At 34.2% G+C, this 14500-nt stretch overlaps 1 protein-coding gene across 2 annotated transcripts in view; it reads right to left on the bottom strand.

Annotated features, from left to right (window-relative positions):
* Positions 1–1757: 1757 nt before the first annotated feature.
* The window catches only part of LOC149535076 (putative peptide/nitrate transporter At3g43790), a 202447-nt gene continuing 189704 nt past the window's right edge, over positions 1758–14500 (bottom strand). For both annotated transcript variants that reach the window (XM_089807859.1, XM_089807860.1), the window contains 2 exons: positions 2703–2746; positions 1758–2200 (listed from right to left, as the gene is read on the bottom strand). In XM_089807859.1, the coding sequence (XP_089663985.1) occupies positions 2028–2200; positions 2703–2746 (217 nt within the window). In that variant the 3' untranslated portion in view covers positions 1758–2027. The remainder of the gene's footprint in view (positions 2201–2702; positions 2747–14500) is intronic.

The following is a 14500-nucleotide window of genomic DNA, read 5'->3' as shown; positions in this document are numbered from 1 at the left end:
AGATGGAATGATTGCCTTCCAAAATTCAACCACATCATCCTACCATTAAAAGCAATGAGGTGGCAGTTACCTGATTTGAAGAGACACAGAGGAATCCGAGTCATTTCCAACCACATGGCAGCATGGATGACATAGGATCATCAGCCAAATTCCAACGACAAATCTTGACAACAGATATATTATATGATTGAAGAAATAGGGTGGGAAAGAACTTGTTGTGCACGTTTCAAAACCAATAATTCCTCACTTTTGATCCTTGTCCAATATGTTGATTATTATTGTTGAGCATTCAGATGACATTATAAAAATCTTTCATTCATTCATTTTCTACATTAGTTTAACCAATTTTGTTACTGTTTATCTTACATTTACCCAACTGTATAATGCTTCCTACCTTACATTCATTTTCTACATATTAGTGAAACAGAATGCACTGATCACATAAATTGTTCAAAAACAAAAACAAAGTTTATCTTTTGATTTTAAATAGGCATAGCTTACATTCATTTTTTTAGTGAGATTTAAACTCAGCACCATATAAACGGAGAATCCTTCTTACTTTGATCACATCGTTCTTCCTGAGAATTAATCAGGGCAGCCCACATTTGGAAATAATGTTACAATTTAAAACAATGGTGGGATGTATGGGCAATGATTGAACAGAACCAAGCAAGTACTATTAGTTCAGCGTATGAATTAGTTGCAACTCACTTTTGTAACTAGTCCAGCAGCTTACATGGCAGTAAATAACTACTCAAATTACAAGCAATCTGTACCCAGCCAGTTTCACAATCAAATTTAACAAGCGAATGGAGAACTGGGTTTAGATTCAAATATCGGTCTTACTTAGGACCATCAACATATATCTCAAGTGAGAACCCAAATTTTTTATTTTAATTGTAAGAAAAACCCTATTAAGATATACAATCATAAATAATGGGTGAGTACCTATTAATCTCTGAACAAAGCACAAATTTTTTGTTGATCTGTATGTACACAATTTAGTTCAAGACTTAAACTTACAAATGTCTACCTTACTAATTACAGAGCCAGAAAATATAATAAGAGGTTTCGGATGCTGGCAAAAAATTCCTCATCTTACGATTGTCACTTATTTACTAAATTCAATATATCAAAGCCTTTATGTTATTAGTTTCAGACAAGAAACATGCCATATCCTTTGACCATAGTAGATGTACATTTTTGGAGGTTGTGGGGTGTGATAATTTTAAACAATCTTAACTATTAGTCTTCGGCATAAGGAAAATGCAACTAACTTTGGAACACAGTACTAGCAACATTTTGAGGATGTGAAGCCTTACATAATTTGCAACGGGTAGCATCTAGTATACCAGCAATTGATTTAATTCATCTTACATGTCATACAAACTATCTCTATTTGATTTTTAAAAAAAATTTATCGGTAATATTGTACCTTGTTATTAATATTTAAAAATAAAGGTACACTGCTTGTTTCAACGATATTCCAACTGCTGCACAAACCCCTAAAACCACCCTGCTTAGCTACCAAAATACCACCTTTCTAGCTGTTTACATACAGACATTCTACCACCCGCAAGCCCTTTACGGACCTCCATACTTCCATTTTCATTATACTGCACATTACTAGACGTGTTGCAGTAGAGGGGCATTTTCGACCCCTGTAACAAAATTACAAAGGCAATATTCACAAATAACCACATTAAATCTCCCTACCATTTCCAAAATGCAGGATTTCTTATGCCCAATACAAAAAATAAGGAAACATTTATTTTACGTGAAAACATAATTTACTATACTTTTGGGTTGTGGAATTGAACACACGATACAAAAGCCTTCAATTTACACCTCATTGATGTCAATGATCATACTGCTTTTAATGGAAGCTTTTGTTCATAACATTTAGAGTAACATGTGTTACAAAACAAATATTGACGGAGGAAAATTTTAAAATGAAAACTACTGATTAAAAGAGAGCACTTGTAATCTTTTCAATTACAGAGTACAGAATAATTTGTGGTAAAAGATCAAGAAGATAACAGTGGCTCTTGCTCCTTCCTTTGTTCTTGCTGCTCAGGATTGGAGTCCTTTTGATCCTCTTGGAGAGGTTTATTAGTTGATTGTGGTAGAAAAGGCTCAAATGTTAAAATAACCACTATCACAAGGATAGTGTTTAAGAGAAAGAAGACCATATGATTACCTGACATAGCCAACAAAGTTTCTCCCGTTAAAAAAATGTGAGAGAACTCTAACATTCCAAGGACAAACAAGTGTGCTTGAATCTATCAACAATAAAAAGAAAAGAAATCTGAAGTCAAATGTTAGTAGCGGGAGTTTTATTATCTGACTATTGTTTTGTGTTCTAATTCCAATCAATGCATATAGTACAACAGGAATTTTGTTTTGGTAGTTTCAAAGTAAATCTGCAATATATCTTAACTACTTCAAATTGGATATACATTAAGGATATAAGGTATGCTGATGAGAAACTTGCTTTGAAATGGTTTGTTAAGGAACGACACAACAACTTAATAAACTTCTTAAAGAATTGAAAATAAAGTACCTTATGAACCTTAAAGAGCCTCAAATGACTCATGGAATAGACACTGACCAACAAACTTAAAGATCTGCTTGAATCAACTTTATTAATGAAATTATTCAAACATCAAACATCAAAGAAATAAAGTGTAGCCAATGTGTACCTGGAAGGAAAGATGTATTTTGACGCTTTTGTGCCCATGCAAAGCTACAGCATATGCATCCACAGAAATAGTCAGCCTTTTGCTACAGATTATTTGCAATACTTAATCTGCACCCCCTCATTCACCTATAATACTTTACTAAAACATTATCCCATCAAAATCAAATAAATTTATGCTTTTCGTATATCGAACAATAATAAACTCATGGGATTGAGTTTCCTAAAGCAACTGGTAGAAATGCAGATATTTGTGCTTCAGGATTTGATACAATATCAACACATTTAACTCATGATACATTTCAAAACAGGATTAGTTATAAGATCTGAAGTGCATCCCAAGTACAATATAAATGTGAAAAGAATGTGTAAAAAGTAAAAACAAATAATTCCATCCATTAACAAGATTTACACATGTTCCCTTTTCGAAGAGGATTTCTTTTGGGTTATTCTCAATTTCCATTGCCATACATGTGATATGGACTACAATGCATACAAATATGTAATGTCACAGTTTTTGTGAGCATCAAAGTTTGAGGGATTCGCCTATTAATTGACCAATGTAGGCTAGTATGGTGTATTAGAAGGTCCAGTTTGAGAGTTTTGGAATGTTTCGGGTGTGTTGGTTCCCAAAACCACAGATTGGAAACCCAAGAGCATGCCACTTCTCTGATGGGATTCTTCAATCAGTTATGGCTAACAAACATGAATGACTTCAACTCCCCTGCACTTCAGGCTCCACTACACCTAGGCAAGTAGACCTTCACCTCAAACCTGATCACTTGGTTCAAAGCTTTTATGTAGCAAATTTAAGCTTGGTGAGTTCTCCGGTTGGCAAAATCCTTGAACTCGATCAAAATAAAGTTGAATGTTGAATGTTTAAATTGAATGAATGTTTTGTATAATATTTGTCAGCAATGGATTTGATGCTTGTAAGAAGGAAGTATATAGATTTCTTACTTCGAATATAGATCCAATAACTACAACTCAATGACTTTACGAGACCAATGATTATTCGGGCACCAAAGTCAACTTCAATAAAGATTATCACGTACAACTTTATAAAGTTCAATGCACTAAAACTATAAACAATTTAACAATCAAGACGCAACGAATCAAGTATATATATGCACTTTTAAACTAGTCCAGATTGCACTTTAACTCCTAAGATAGGGAGATAAACTAGACATAAATAAGGAAACAATTCAATATTTCACTATAACTATGATGATTGAGTTTAAAATGTCATAAATGACCCTACCAACTTATCTGATATTTAAATTGTTTACAGAATTTTAAAATTACTTTAAAGAACGAATCAACTGCAGTTTAAAACTCCACACCTTTTAAATAAACAAAAAACAAAAAAGCTTTTATTTATCATTAAAATATAATTTTTGAATTATATGTTACAAAGCCATATTAAAACTCCTTATCCCTCCGTACAAAAGATTATATGAATATTTCTTCTTATCAAATGTCTTTTGAATATATCTTTGTTCAATTAAAATATCCTTTGTATATATCTTATTCAAAGGAGGTTGCAACTTTTCAAAGTCAAGGGTCATATTTTTTAGAAATAAATAATTACATCCTTTTGATAATAATTCATTTTAATTAAATCACACCTTTATTTCTATATTCTGGATAGCCTTAACTAATTACTGTACCACAGGGTAAGAATGAATGAATGAAAGATTTTTTATGATGTCCATGAGGCCATAAGCCTAGGGGACCCACATAGAACTCCTAGTCAATCTGATCTGATTTCTCTAGCTTGTCTCTTTTGTTGTGAATCTGCATAAGTAAAATGGCCCCGTTGAGGAGTCTTGGTCCTTCGAAAAGGTCTTTTACGTTGTTCACTTTTAACATTCTTTTAACATTTCTTTGTGGTGGCTGCGAATGTCTTCGTATGCCGTACAATCCTTCAGATAGTGACACTCTGTTCCCACCACACCCTCGTTGCAAAATCTACAAATTCTGTCCTCCCACTCTTCCTTAGGGATCTCCCATCTACCAGTTCCACATCTCAAACGGTGGGAACCATATCTCAATTGAGTGATTAGGATTTTTGCCTTTCCTTTGATCTCGGCTCCTAAATATTCTTTGTCATCATGTTCGCATGTGGGATTAAATTCTTTGACATAATAGGCTTTTTTTCTACCTAACTGGTTTGCCCAAATGACAGATCTGACTTTTCCAGCCACCCACTTTTTTATTTCAAAATTGTTTTCTGAGCATTCTTGGTAGTCAATGTTCCACTTATTGAACCATTTATCATTTTGTTTCTTCCATGTCTTCTTCCAACGAGCTAGTTCTCCGTCAACCACCCTACTAGGCCAGCGATGTGCATCCATTTTACTCACCTTCTTTAGATAGCTCAACAATCTAACAATTGCCGAGGCCTCCACCGGGAACATGCTCGCCTCCACTAAAATAATCTCGTATGGATTTGATTCCGAGATTAGTTGTGATGAAGTGTTTCTGAATCCTTTCAATTTGTCGCCATTTATGGTTTGATATGCTGCTCCCCCATACCTCGCTGCCATATAAGCAACCCAAAGAGGGATTTCTTAGTCTTCCAATCCCATAACTGTCATGCCTGACCACTTCTTTGGTTTTACTGCATATTAGAAAGTATATTTTAGGTGTTTTGGTGAAACAAATTTGTGAACATTGCGAGCTATTTATTGGTCAATGTTATATTCAGGTTATAATATATGAATTTTCTTTGCCTAGGTATAATTGTTTTAAAAAAAAATTCTATTTAATGTTACCAGATTAAGGAAATATATATATATATATATATATATATATATATACTTATTCAGTTTTTTTTTTCTGTTACCGCTGAGCAGTCATTCAATTTATATTGTTTGGGGATTATAACCTTGGGTTTAAATTATTAGTGATGTTTGTTTTTTGTTTAAGAGCTTTAACCCATGGCTATTAACATTCTCTAGTGGATTAGATCACACCATATTGTTTTAGTGATGTTTGAAATAAGGTTTGAATAACACAAACCTAATGGGATTCACATGCTTATTTATCAAGGGATATTTGTTTTTTTATCTTAGCCAAAATATGGTGGAGGTAGTGGGCTTGCCGTATACACGGCCCTGTTTTGAATGAGAGATCAATGAATGCAAAAGTTATGGGGTTTTATGGCACTGTTAGTACAGTCGACCATTTCATGTTGATAGTTGGGTTATCTATTGAAAAAGGGCCAGAAATTTGGCCGCATTGCTCTGGTTGAAGAACATTTGTAACCCTTGATGCTATGTAATCATGTTCATGGAGGAATTTGTTGAAGATGGTCTTGAGTTTTTAAGGCCGAGCATGGTTGTATTGCTCTCAGCTTGTTATTTTGATAAACTTCTCTTGGATTATGTTGTTGATCATCGAATCCACCGTTGCAAGACAGTATTTGGGTCTCTGCATTTTGGAAGTGTGGTATTTATTTTGGACTTTGGCTTTCTCGGCAAGTTGCAGATATTTTTGGAGTTGAGCAATTACCCTCTACTATTTCTCAAGTAGGGGCAATTTCTTACCCTAATCTCCCTTTTTCTTTATAACTGTATTTGTATTTCAATATGTTTGTTTGAATATGGATTAACAGCGATATGTTGAGTATCTAACACTTAAACATGGGTATATGTGAAGTCAGGTTTTATGAACCTCGCAGCTTTGTATGTATCCATACTTAAATGTGAGGTATGGTGCTGTATTTTGAGTTTTGTTGTATAGGGTATACCTATGGATGTGTATCATTTCTGAGAGTGTGTTTGAACATGTTGTATCAGCATTCATTGTGTTGAGTTCTATGTGCTCTATGTTCAGGGTTTAATAATACCGTGCAGTGTTAATAAGTTGGGCTTGGGCATTTTAACTTACCACTGTGTTTTAAATAATGTGAGAAGGAAAATTTCATTTGGTTATGATGTTTGCATGTGGGTTGTAGTAAATCATAATCTGGGCATTTTGTCAAACAATTCATTTGTAATTGTGTGTTGTAGCCTTTGGTATTGAACTCGTTTTGGTGGTTAAACTTAGTTGGTATAAAACTTTGGTTGTTGATAATATTAAATGACTGTTTTATATTAAAACCATAGCTATGATAAATCAGATCTGTGGTCGATGACATAGACATTCTGTCAAACATTTCGATTGTAAATGAGAGTAATCTTATCACGTCGAACTTAGCAGATTTGGGAATGAGGATATAGAAATTTGTAACAAACAGTAGCATTATTGGCTTTCTGCATTTTGTAAATGGTTAACATGAAACTTAACATAGTTAGATTTTAGCTTTTGGTGTGTTGTGTCATTTTGTGAGTTATGGGTTGAATAGTCAACATTTATTTAAATTGATTAAGAAATAGGTTGGTTTTTATATGAGTTTAGAAGTTTGTTAAAGACTGATAAATTGACACAATATATATATACATTTAGTTGTGAAGATGATATGAAACTTAACAAAGGATTTGTTGATAATCGTCGGTTGGCTATTTACATTAAGATTTTGTACACTTATATAACCATAAGGTAAATATAGGTTCTGAGTTTGAGTTATCCTACGTTGTATTAAATATGAATTATAATAAATAGTTTCATGTAATGGCATAGATATGATGATAACTGTCATAGTTCGAAACTCTAAAGCAAGAATGAGATATGTAATAATGTTTACTATTATTTGGGTAATCATCCAATTAAAAATGTAGATACTTGACTGAGGTTTAGTTATTGGGTAGATATGATTTCAGTCAATTTTTATTATATGTTTGATTATGTTTTAAGGTTATACACAGCCTAAATGCTGACTGCAAGTAGAACTTAACATGGTAATTTAAATTGTGTAGTTGAATATATATATGGTATCATTGTTTCCATTGACTAAACTTGGGTTTTGAGCAATCTGTCAGTTATTTTGATTATGCTGTGAAGTAATTCAATAACAATTGTGGAATGTTTTGAAATGTTATGAAACATAATCCTTTTATTATAAAGATGTTTCAGTTCATTATTGAGATGGAAAGTTGATTTCAAGTAAAAGGTAGAATTATGATATTGGTATGATGAAAGTTCATTTAAAACAGGAATATCATATGTACTTTGATTTTATTATCTTAGCCTTTTCAAAGGATAAATAAGATTATTATGACAGAAGGAAATCAAATATATATAATATTAAGATTGATATATATTGTTAAGCTATTATGTCAGTTTAACTATATGTATGAGATCTTAATATTATAGTTGTTGTTCCTGTTGCTATAGTGACCTAAGTTTACTTTCGAAATTGGCAGCAGAAGATGAGTTTCAAATAGATGAAGAATGTAGTATCATGTTGTACACTGATTAGATATCCGTTACATGTGTAATCTTAGTATATTTGTTTGATGTGTATTTTAAGAATAACTGTGATGAACGTATATCGAGGTGGCTGAATTTGGTTGATCTTATTCAGTTATTTAATTCAGTGATAACTATAAAATGAATTGGGTGGGTTAATTACATATATAGAGAAAGTTGGCCTTACCTATGACTTAGACCTTTATGGTTAAGTACGGAGAACAAGGCATAACTCTATTCTGTCATTGACAAGTATAATAGAGAAAACCGTTATGTGTTGACTATGAGCATATCATACAGGGATGCAGTATCTTAGTGCCATAACGATGACACCTCAATATATATATGTTTCATTGACGTGTTATTCTTAATGCGAGTTTAATTTTACAATAATAAGTAAGGTTTACTTCTTGCATATTAATTTTGGAACTGCACTATCTTGTAATGAAATGGATATCTGCATTATGGTTATGTATATGTTTGACCTAACATGCATGCAGGTGGATTACGCTATTCTACTCAGTGTGTACTGAGCCCTTTTTTGTTTTGTGTTACTTCCTGTGTGTTTCCAGGTGCTTCGAGTTTACAAGTAGCTAAAGATGCTTAATGAAGTTCTACCTGAATCATTATTCATTTGCTTGTAGGGTCCATATTTGGACATAGGCATTTAAAGATGAGATTGTATATCATTATCATACTGAATTCAATATGTTTTAGAATCTTCATGGATTCGTATTTGGATGATGTTTTCATCTATTTTGAGGTTTTCCGTTTAAGAATGGTTCAATCTGTGTACTTGTACTTGTATTAAGAGAAATTAAATAAAAAAAATTTTGCGTACTTGTACTTGTTTTTTTTTTATTGGTTTTGTGGATAGTTGTAGTTGTGTTACAATAACTCTGCTGTCCTGCACGTGTTTTGAATAAAATAAGATGCCTTCCATCCCCCTTGTATCCTTTTTGATCTGCATGTTTCCCAACTGAGCCAGTAATGGAAATCTATCCCCTAATACTTGTATTCTTCTACAATTTCTAGTGCTTTTCATTAAATATGAAAGTGCATTGTTATTTTCTCTTCCTTAGCAAACGGTTTCTAAGTTCTTCAAATGTTCTCTCAGCCCCTGTGCTGTTTTGGCAATGAGAATGAGGTCATTAGCATATAAAAGCAATTTGATCACATAATCAGCCAGCTGAATTCCCTCTCCATTGGCTTTGTTTAGCCACTCCTCTAACTTGTCAATATAGAGGCCAAACAAGGTAGGTGATAACGGGCATCCCTTTTTGACCCCTATGTCACTGCCAAAGCATTTTGACATGCCCACTTTGGTTCTGATTTTCGTTTTTACCCATTCGTAAAATTTATAAACAACAGCTCTATACTCTGTTGGGACCTCTAATTCTTCCATCCTATTCCATAACTTATCCCTAGGGATAGTGTCGAAAGCTTTCTTAAAGTCAACAAAGCAACAAAAAACCTCGTCCCCCTATTTATCTCACGTTTTTTCTACGAGGAACCTTAGGGTAATGCAGTGATCAATGGTGGCATTTTTTGGTCTGAAACCTGCCTATCCCATAGCTCTTTTCCCTTCTTTTTTTGCCCATCTGCTGATTCTCCGCTCTACCATACTTCCATAGAGTTTGTGTTTACCATGATGGTGTGGTAGTTGGAAGGGTTGTTGACATTCCCGCTCTTATGGAGAGGAATAACTACACTGGTGGTCCACTTCGTGGGAAAGCAGCCTTGCGTGACCATGTTAAAAATGTTCTTGATGTGTGGAGTCAACAAATCTGTCCCCCACTTTAGAAATTCAGCCTGCAGCCCATCAATATCCTGAGCTTTTCCACTTGCTAATCTCCTTATCCCTAGAGTATGTCTTCATCGGAAAATAGTTCATCCGAATTGTTGGTTGTGATGAAGCCCAAAAATTTAGGTCTCCATTTTTGAAATAACGTCGAAAGCTTTATAGTATTGTCATTGAGAAGTGAATACTTTATTAGGCTGATTCATTTTCAATAAAATCAGATGCATATCATAATAAAAAAAGAGATGTAGCAAACGATTATTCTTCAGGAATCAACATAGCTGATAGGAGTGGAAGGCAACGACAACTCAAGAGCCACATACAGCGGTAGTGTTTTAATGCATCCTAAAGGTTTCTTGAGTTCTGGCCGTGGTGGAATTCTCGCAGATGAAATGGGCCTTTGAAGAAGCTTTCCCACTTACTGATAGAAGCTCCTATGCAGCAATCACTTCTAATTTGGGCATGAAGGATTCAGAATCTAACAATTGTACTACAGGTGACATATCCACATTTTTTGACACATCTGGAACCGCTAATTGTAGAAAGATTTCTGAAGAATCACCTGGTAAAGTGCAGTCAAAGAATGAAGGAATAACTGATGCTGAGGATGACTTTAGCTCATTAGCGACTCATCTGAAAATTGAATCCAAGAACATGGATAGTATTCATCATGAAGGAGGAGGTTTCTCTAAAGAGGGCTTGACAACTTCTCTTTCTTATCATCAGACTATTCTGGTTTCTTTTTATAGTCACTGTAATTTGAAGGAGGTTGTGTGTGAACATAGCCATGTCTCTCGTGTCAACTATTATGGAAATTATGACAAGCCTTTTGAAAGGTTCGTGAAGGATAGATTATTTGACCAGAGTTCTCGCTGCCATACATGTAATCAACCTCCAACTGCTCATGCTTATTATTTTATTCATCAGCAGGGAAAGCTTGCAGTATATGTTCAACAGCTTCGTTCTGATTTTATTCTACCCGGTGTAGGGGAAGGGAAAATATGGATGTGGCATCATTGTCTGAGATGTGAATGGAAAGATGGAATTCCACAGGGAAACCAGCGAGTAGTGATGCCTGATGCAGCTTTAGTACTCTCCTTTGGAAAGTTTTTTTAAAGCTGATTTTCTTAAATCATTTTGAAGCATGTATCGCAAGTTGTGGACATTGCTTGCAAAGAGACTACCTTCAAATTTTACGGGTTGGGCAATATGGTAGCATGTTTCTATTATTCAGCCATCAGCATCTTTGAGGTTTGTTTGCCTTCTAAAATAATATTAAATCATTCAAAGCAGCAAGAATGTAAAGGATTACACTGAAGATATTCAGAAGTTATCAGGAAGCATAATGTCAATGAGATTTCAAGGTTTCGTTTAGACATGGAAATGTTGCGATGCCTTAAGCAAACCATGGAGATTGAAGGCAATTTATTAAAGCAACAATCCTTCAAACATGTCAACATAGAGATATTGATTGGAGCAGCTTGGATAGTGAATGAGGAATTTTTGAATAATTAATTTAGCAAGCGATTGTATATTAGAGGCCCTGAGCATGGATTTTGTATCAGTACTGGCTATTATTTTTAATATCTAATGTTCTTGCATTTTTGTTGTAGGACTACTTGCGCAATTGGATGAAATAGATATGGCGTCCAAAATTGAACAAGCTCCTCCCGATAGCAAGTGGTGCCATAGTTTCCAGGTGTACCTAAACCAAGTGGAGTCTGCGTTTGGAGATGCATGCGGGAGGGGGAAATGAAATAATGCCAGGCGGATAGAAGCTCTCAGATGGAGAATATCAGAACCTTCCTACGGTAGGGATACTCATTCGAATATTGCTTTGCACTCCCACGTCCAGAAGCACATCAAACTTATATGTGGAGGATGAAGGAATTTGCCTGTGCGTGAATGGAGAGGAGGATTGCGCACAGAAGGATCAGTCCAGACAAAGAAGGCATCCACGTGAAGTCAGAGTATGATGTTTGCATAAAACAATAGAGAACGAACAAGGAATGAGAAAAATTGCGTCCAAAGAAAAACACCCACAGGAATGAGGGAAATCGCATCAAAATATTAGAAGTTATGGATAGATTAAACTGCCCGCTAAAGTTAAAACATATTAAGTTTTTAAGCTTAAATGAGTTTTATAATTAATGAAAGGGTGTGATGTTTCATAAGACAACCGACACCCTTAGGTTCTTTACAAATATATGTAATAGAAAATCAAACGTATTACGAGACAATATTCATATTCATATTTTTTAATTTTACATATTCTGAATTAAGCTTGTGGATGGTGGATTTTCAATTGAATTCTTGTGCGAGTCTGCAGTCAAGTTATATTGGATGGACCATCCATAAGGAGTGTCTCCAGTACGATTTTATTTCCACATCAGTAAGAAGTATTTATTTAATTTATTTGCATTAGAGTTTTAATTTTTTATTAAGTTGTGTCCTTTATAAATGTTTATTATTACTTTCTATAAATATTTTAATACTCGGATAAGTGGAATGGACCATTATTGCATTTTAAATTTGATAAACATAGATATTGTGAAATATTTTATTGTTTCTGTATTTATGTCTAATTTGTCTTCGCAGGAGTTAAAATGCATTTTAGACTAATTTAAATTGTGTTTATATAATTGATCCGTTGCGTCTGAATTATTAAAATTGTTTATAGTTTAATATATTGAACCTTATAAAGTTGTACGTTTCAACTAATAATATTGACTTTATTGCCCATTTAATTAAGCACTGGTCTTTTATTCTTAATTCATAATCCATATGCTGGCAAATGTCTCATTTCTTGTCTTTGAGGAATTAATATATTCATCTGTTGCATTAATCTATATTTATTCTTTATTTAAACATTATTTCAATCATTTACTTTTGTTCTTAGTTCATAAATTGCAAGTTTAAAGTTTTCCTATAATTCTTGCCATTTGGAAAACTTTTATTGTATTTGTGTTCTAATCGATCTGCTTTAAGCATCTTAGATTTAAGTGTTTTGTCCAGGATCAGGTACACCCGCCTCGGTCTTGCAAAGCCGGAAGCGCAGGGGATTTAGATCGCATCGATCAATCTTGTCAAGTTGGCCTTGACCAGTTGGATATCCTAGCATCGAGCAGGCAAGGCTCGTAGGATTCCAATTTGCGGTTTTGGGAACCAACAGGTTGTGGGGAGTGAAACTTCATCCTCCGGTCTCTCATAAAGAGTCTTTGCATACTCTAACCATTGAGAATCCGTAATTTTATTTTCAACCTGTTTCCTACCTTGTAACTTCCTCCAAAAATCTTTAGGATTGTGCTTTCCTAACATGATTAGCTCCTTCCTTTGATTAATCACATATTCTTCCTTTTTGGATTTGATCAATTGCTTGTATACTCTTATGATTGTTTTGTTTTCCTTTCTCCCTTTAAATTTCCTTTTTGCGGCCTTGCATTCTTCGTCATACCATGGATTAGTAGAAAAGTTGTTTGAGATGCTCTTCTTTATCCTTGTTCTCTTGTAACCTTTTAGTGCTTCCTTAATTAGTGGGATTAGAAAACTGCTGCTGATGTGACTTTTCATCAAGATGATTTGGCAAGGATTTGTCCTTATTTCCTCTTTGAAGATGTCTTCTGCGGTGTGCCAAGCTGCTCCAGATGCTATGTATAATCCCACTGATTATATATAGCCGCTCATTGCACGTGTTTTGTTCTCCACAAGAGCTTCCTAAATGATGCCTGTATCCTTTTATCGCTGCCTCCATATATGTGTGTGATGCTTATTATTCTATTAATACTCTCGATGTTTCCCTGCTCTTTGTCCTTCGTATTAATTAAATTTCACGATGGCTCATCTTATTTTCGTTCATCTTTGTTGTATCATCATTGCTAGTTATGTTTGGAAATCCTTCCAGAATATTATAATCACCAGTTAATGGTTTGTATTGTTTGATTGAGCCACCCCTGTGTGAATGACATATGTTGCCTAGACTTCGATGATTCCTTTGTATCATACTACCAAGTTGCATTACATCATAATTTATTTTATTTCATTGTTGCTTATTCAAATATTAATGTCTTTGAATTAGTTTAACATGGGCATGAAGTCACTATTTCATTTTCTAGCCAACTTGCCCATTCGAAGTTGCCATCAAGACCATAGCCATCAAATATATACTAGCATGTATCATTTATCCCTAATTGGAGTGGAAGATTTTGCGCATACCATTGTTGTGGAATTTTGAAAAGTCTAATATAGATGTTCTTGAATGTCTGTTATCTTTATTCAACCATTCTCTGTAAAATGGAGGGCTCTATTTACACAGGTACTTTAGGTGGTAAGGTTTATGCCATAATGTAGATGAAGGGTGAAGCATCTGAAGAATTGGAGATTTTGAGAAAGTAAACCATAATAACTTGGTCAAACTGGAAGCATTTTGTATCAGTTCAAAAGGCAATTCTTTCTTAGCCTATGAATATGCATAGAATTGTCTTTTCAATTGTTGGCTCCATGCATTTGAATTTATTTCAAAGCATAATGCTTCTACTATGAGTTCTACACTATTTTATGGAGGATTAGATTGCAAATTGCCTTGGATGTTGCCAGTGGTTTCAATACATTGATGAATATACAATCCCTAGTGTTACATACAAGGATGT

The sequence above is a fragment of the Cupressus sempervirens genome, chromosome 10 (genome assembly GCF_028749045.1).
Source record: "Cupressus sempervirens isolate cs-2001-9-10 chromosome 10, ASM2874904v1, whole genome shotgun sequence".
Lineage (NCBI taxonomy): Eukaryota > Viridiplantae > Streptophyta > Pinopsida > Cupressales > Cupressaceae > Cupressus > Cupressus sempervirens.
Note: the sequence above shows the minus strand (reverse complement) of the source record. Positions and strands in the feature narration are given on the sequence as shown.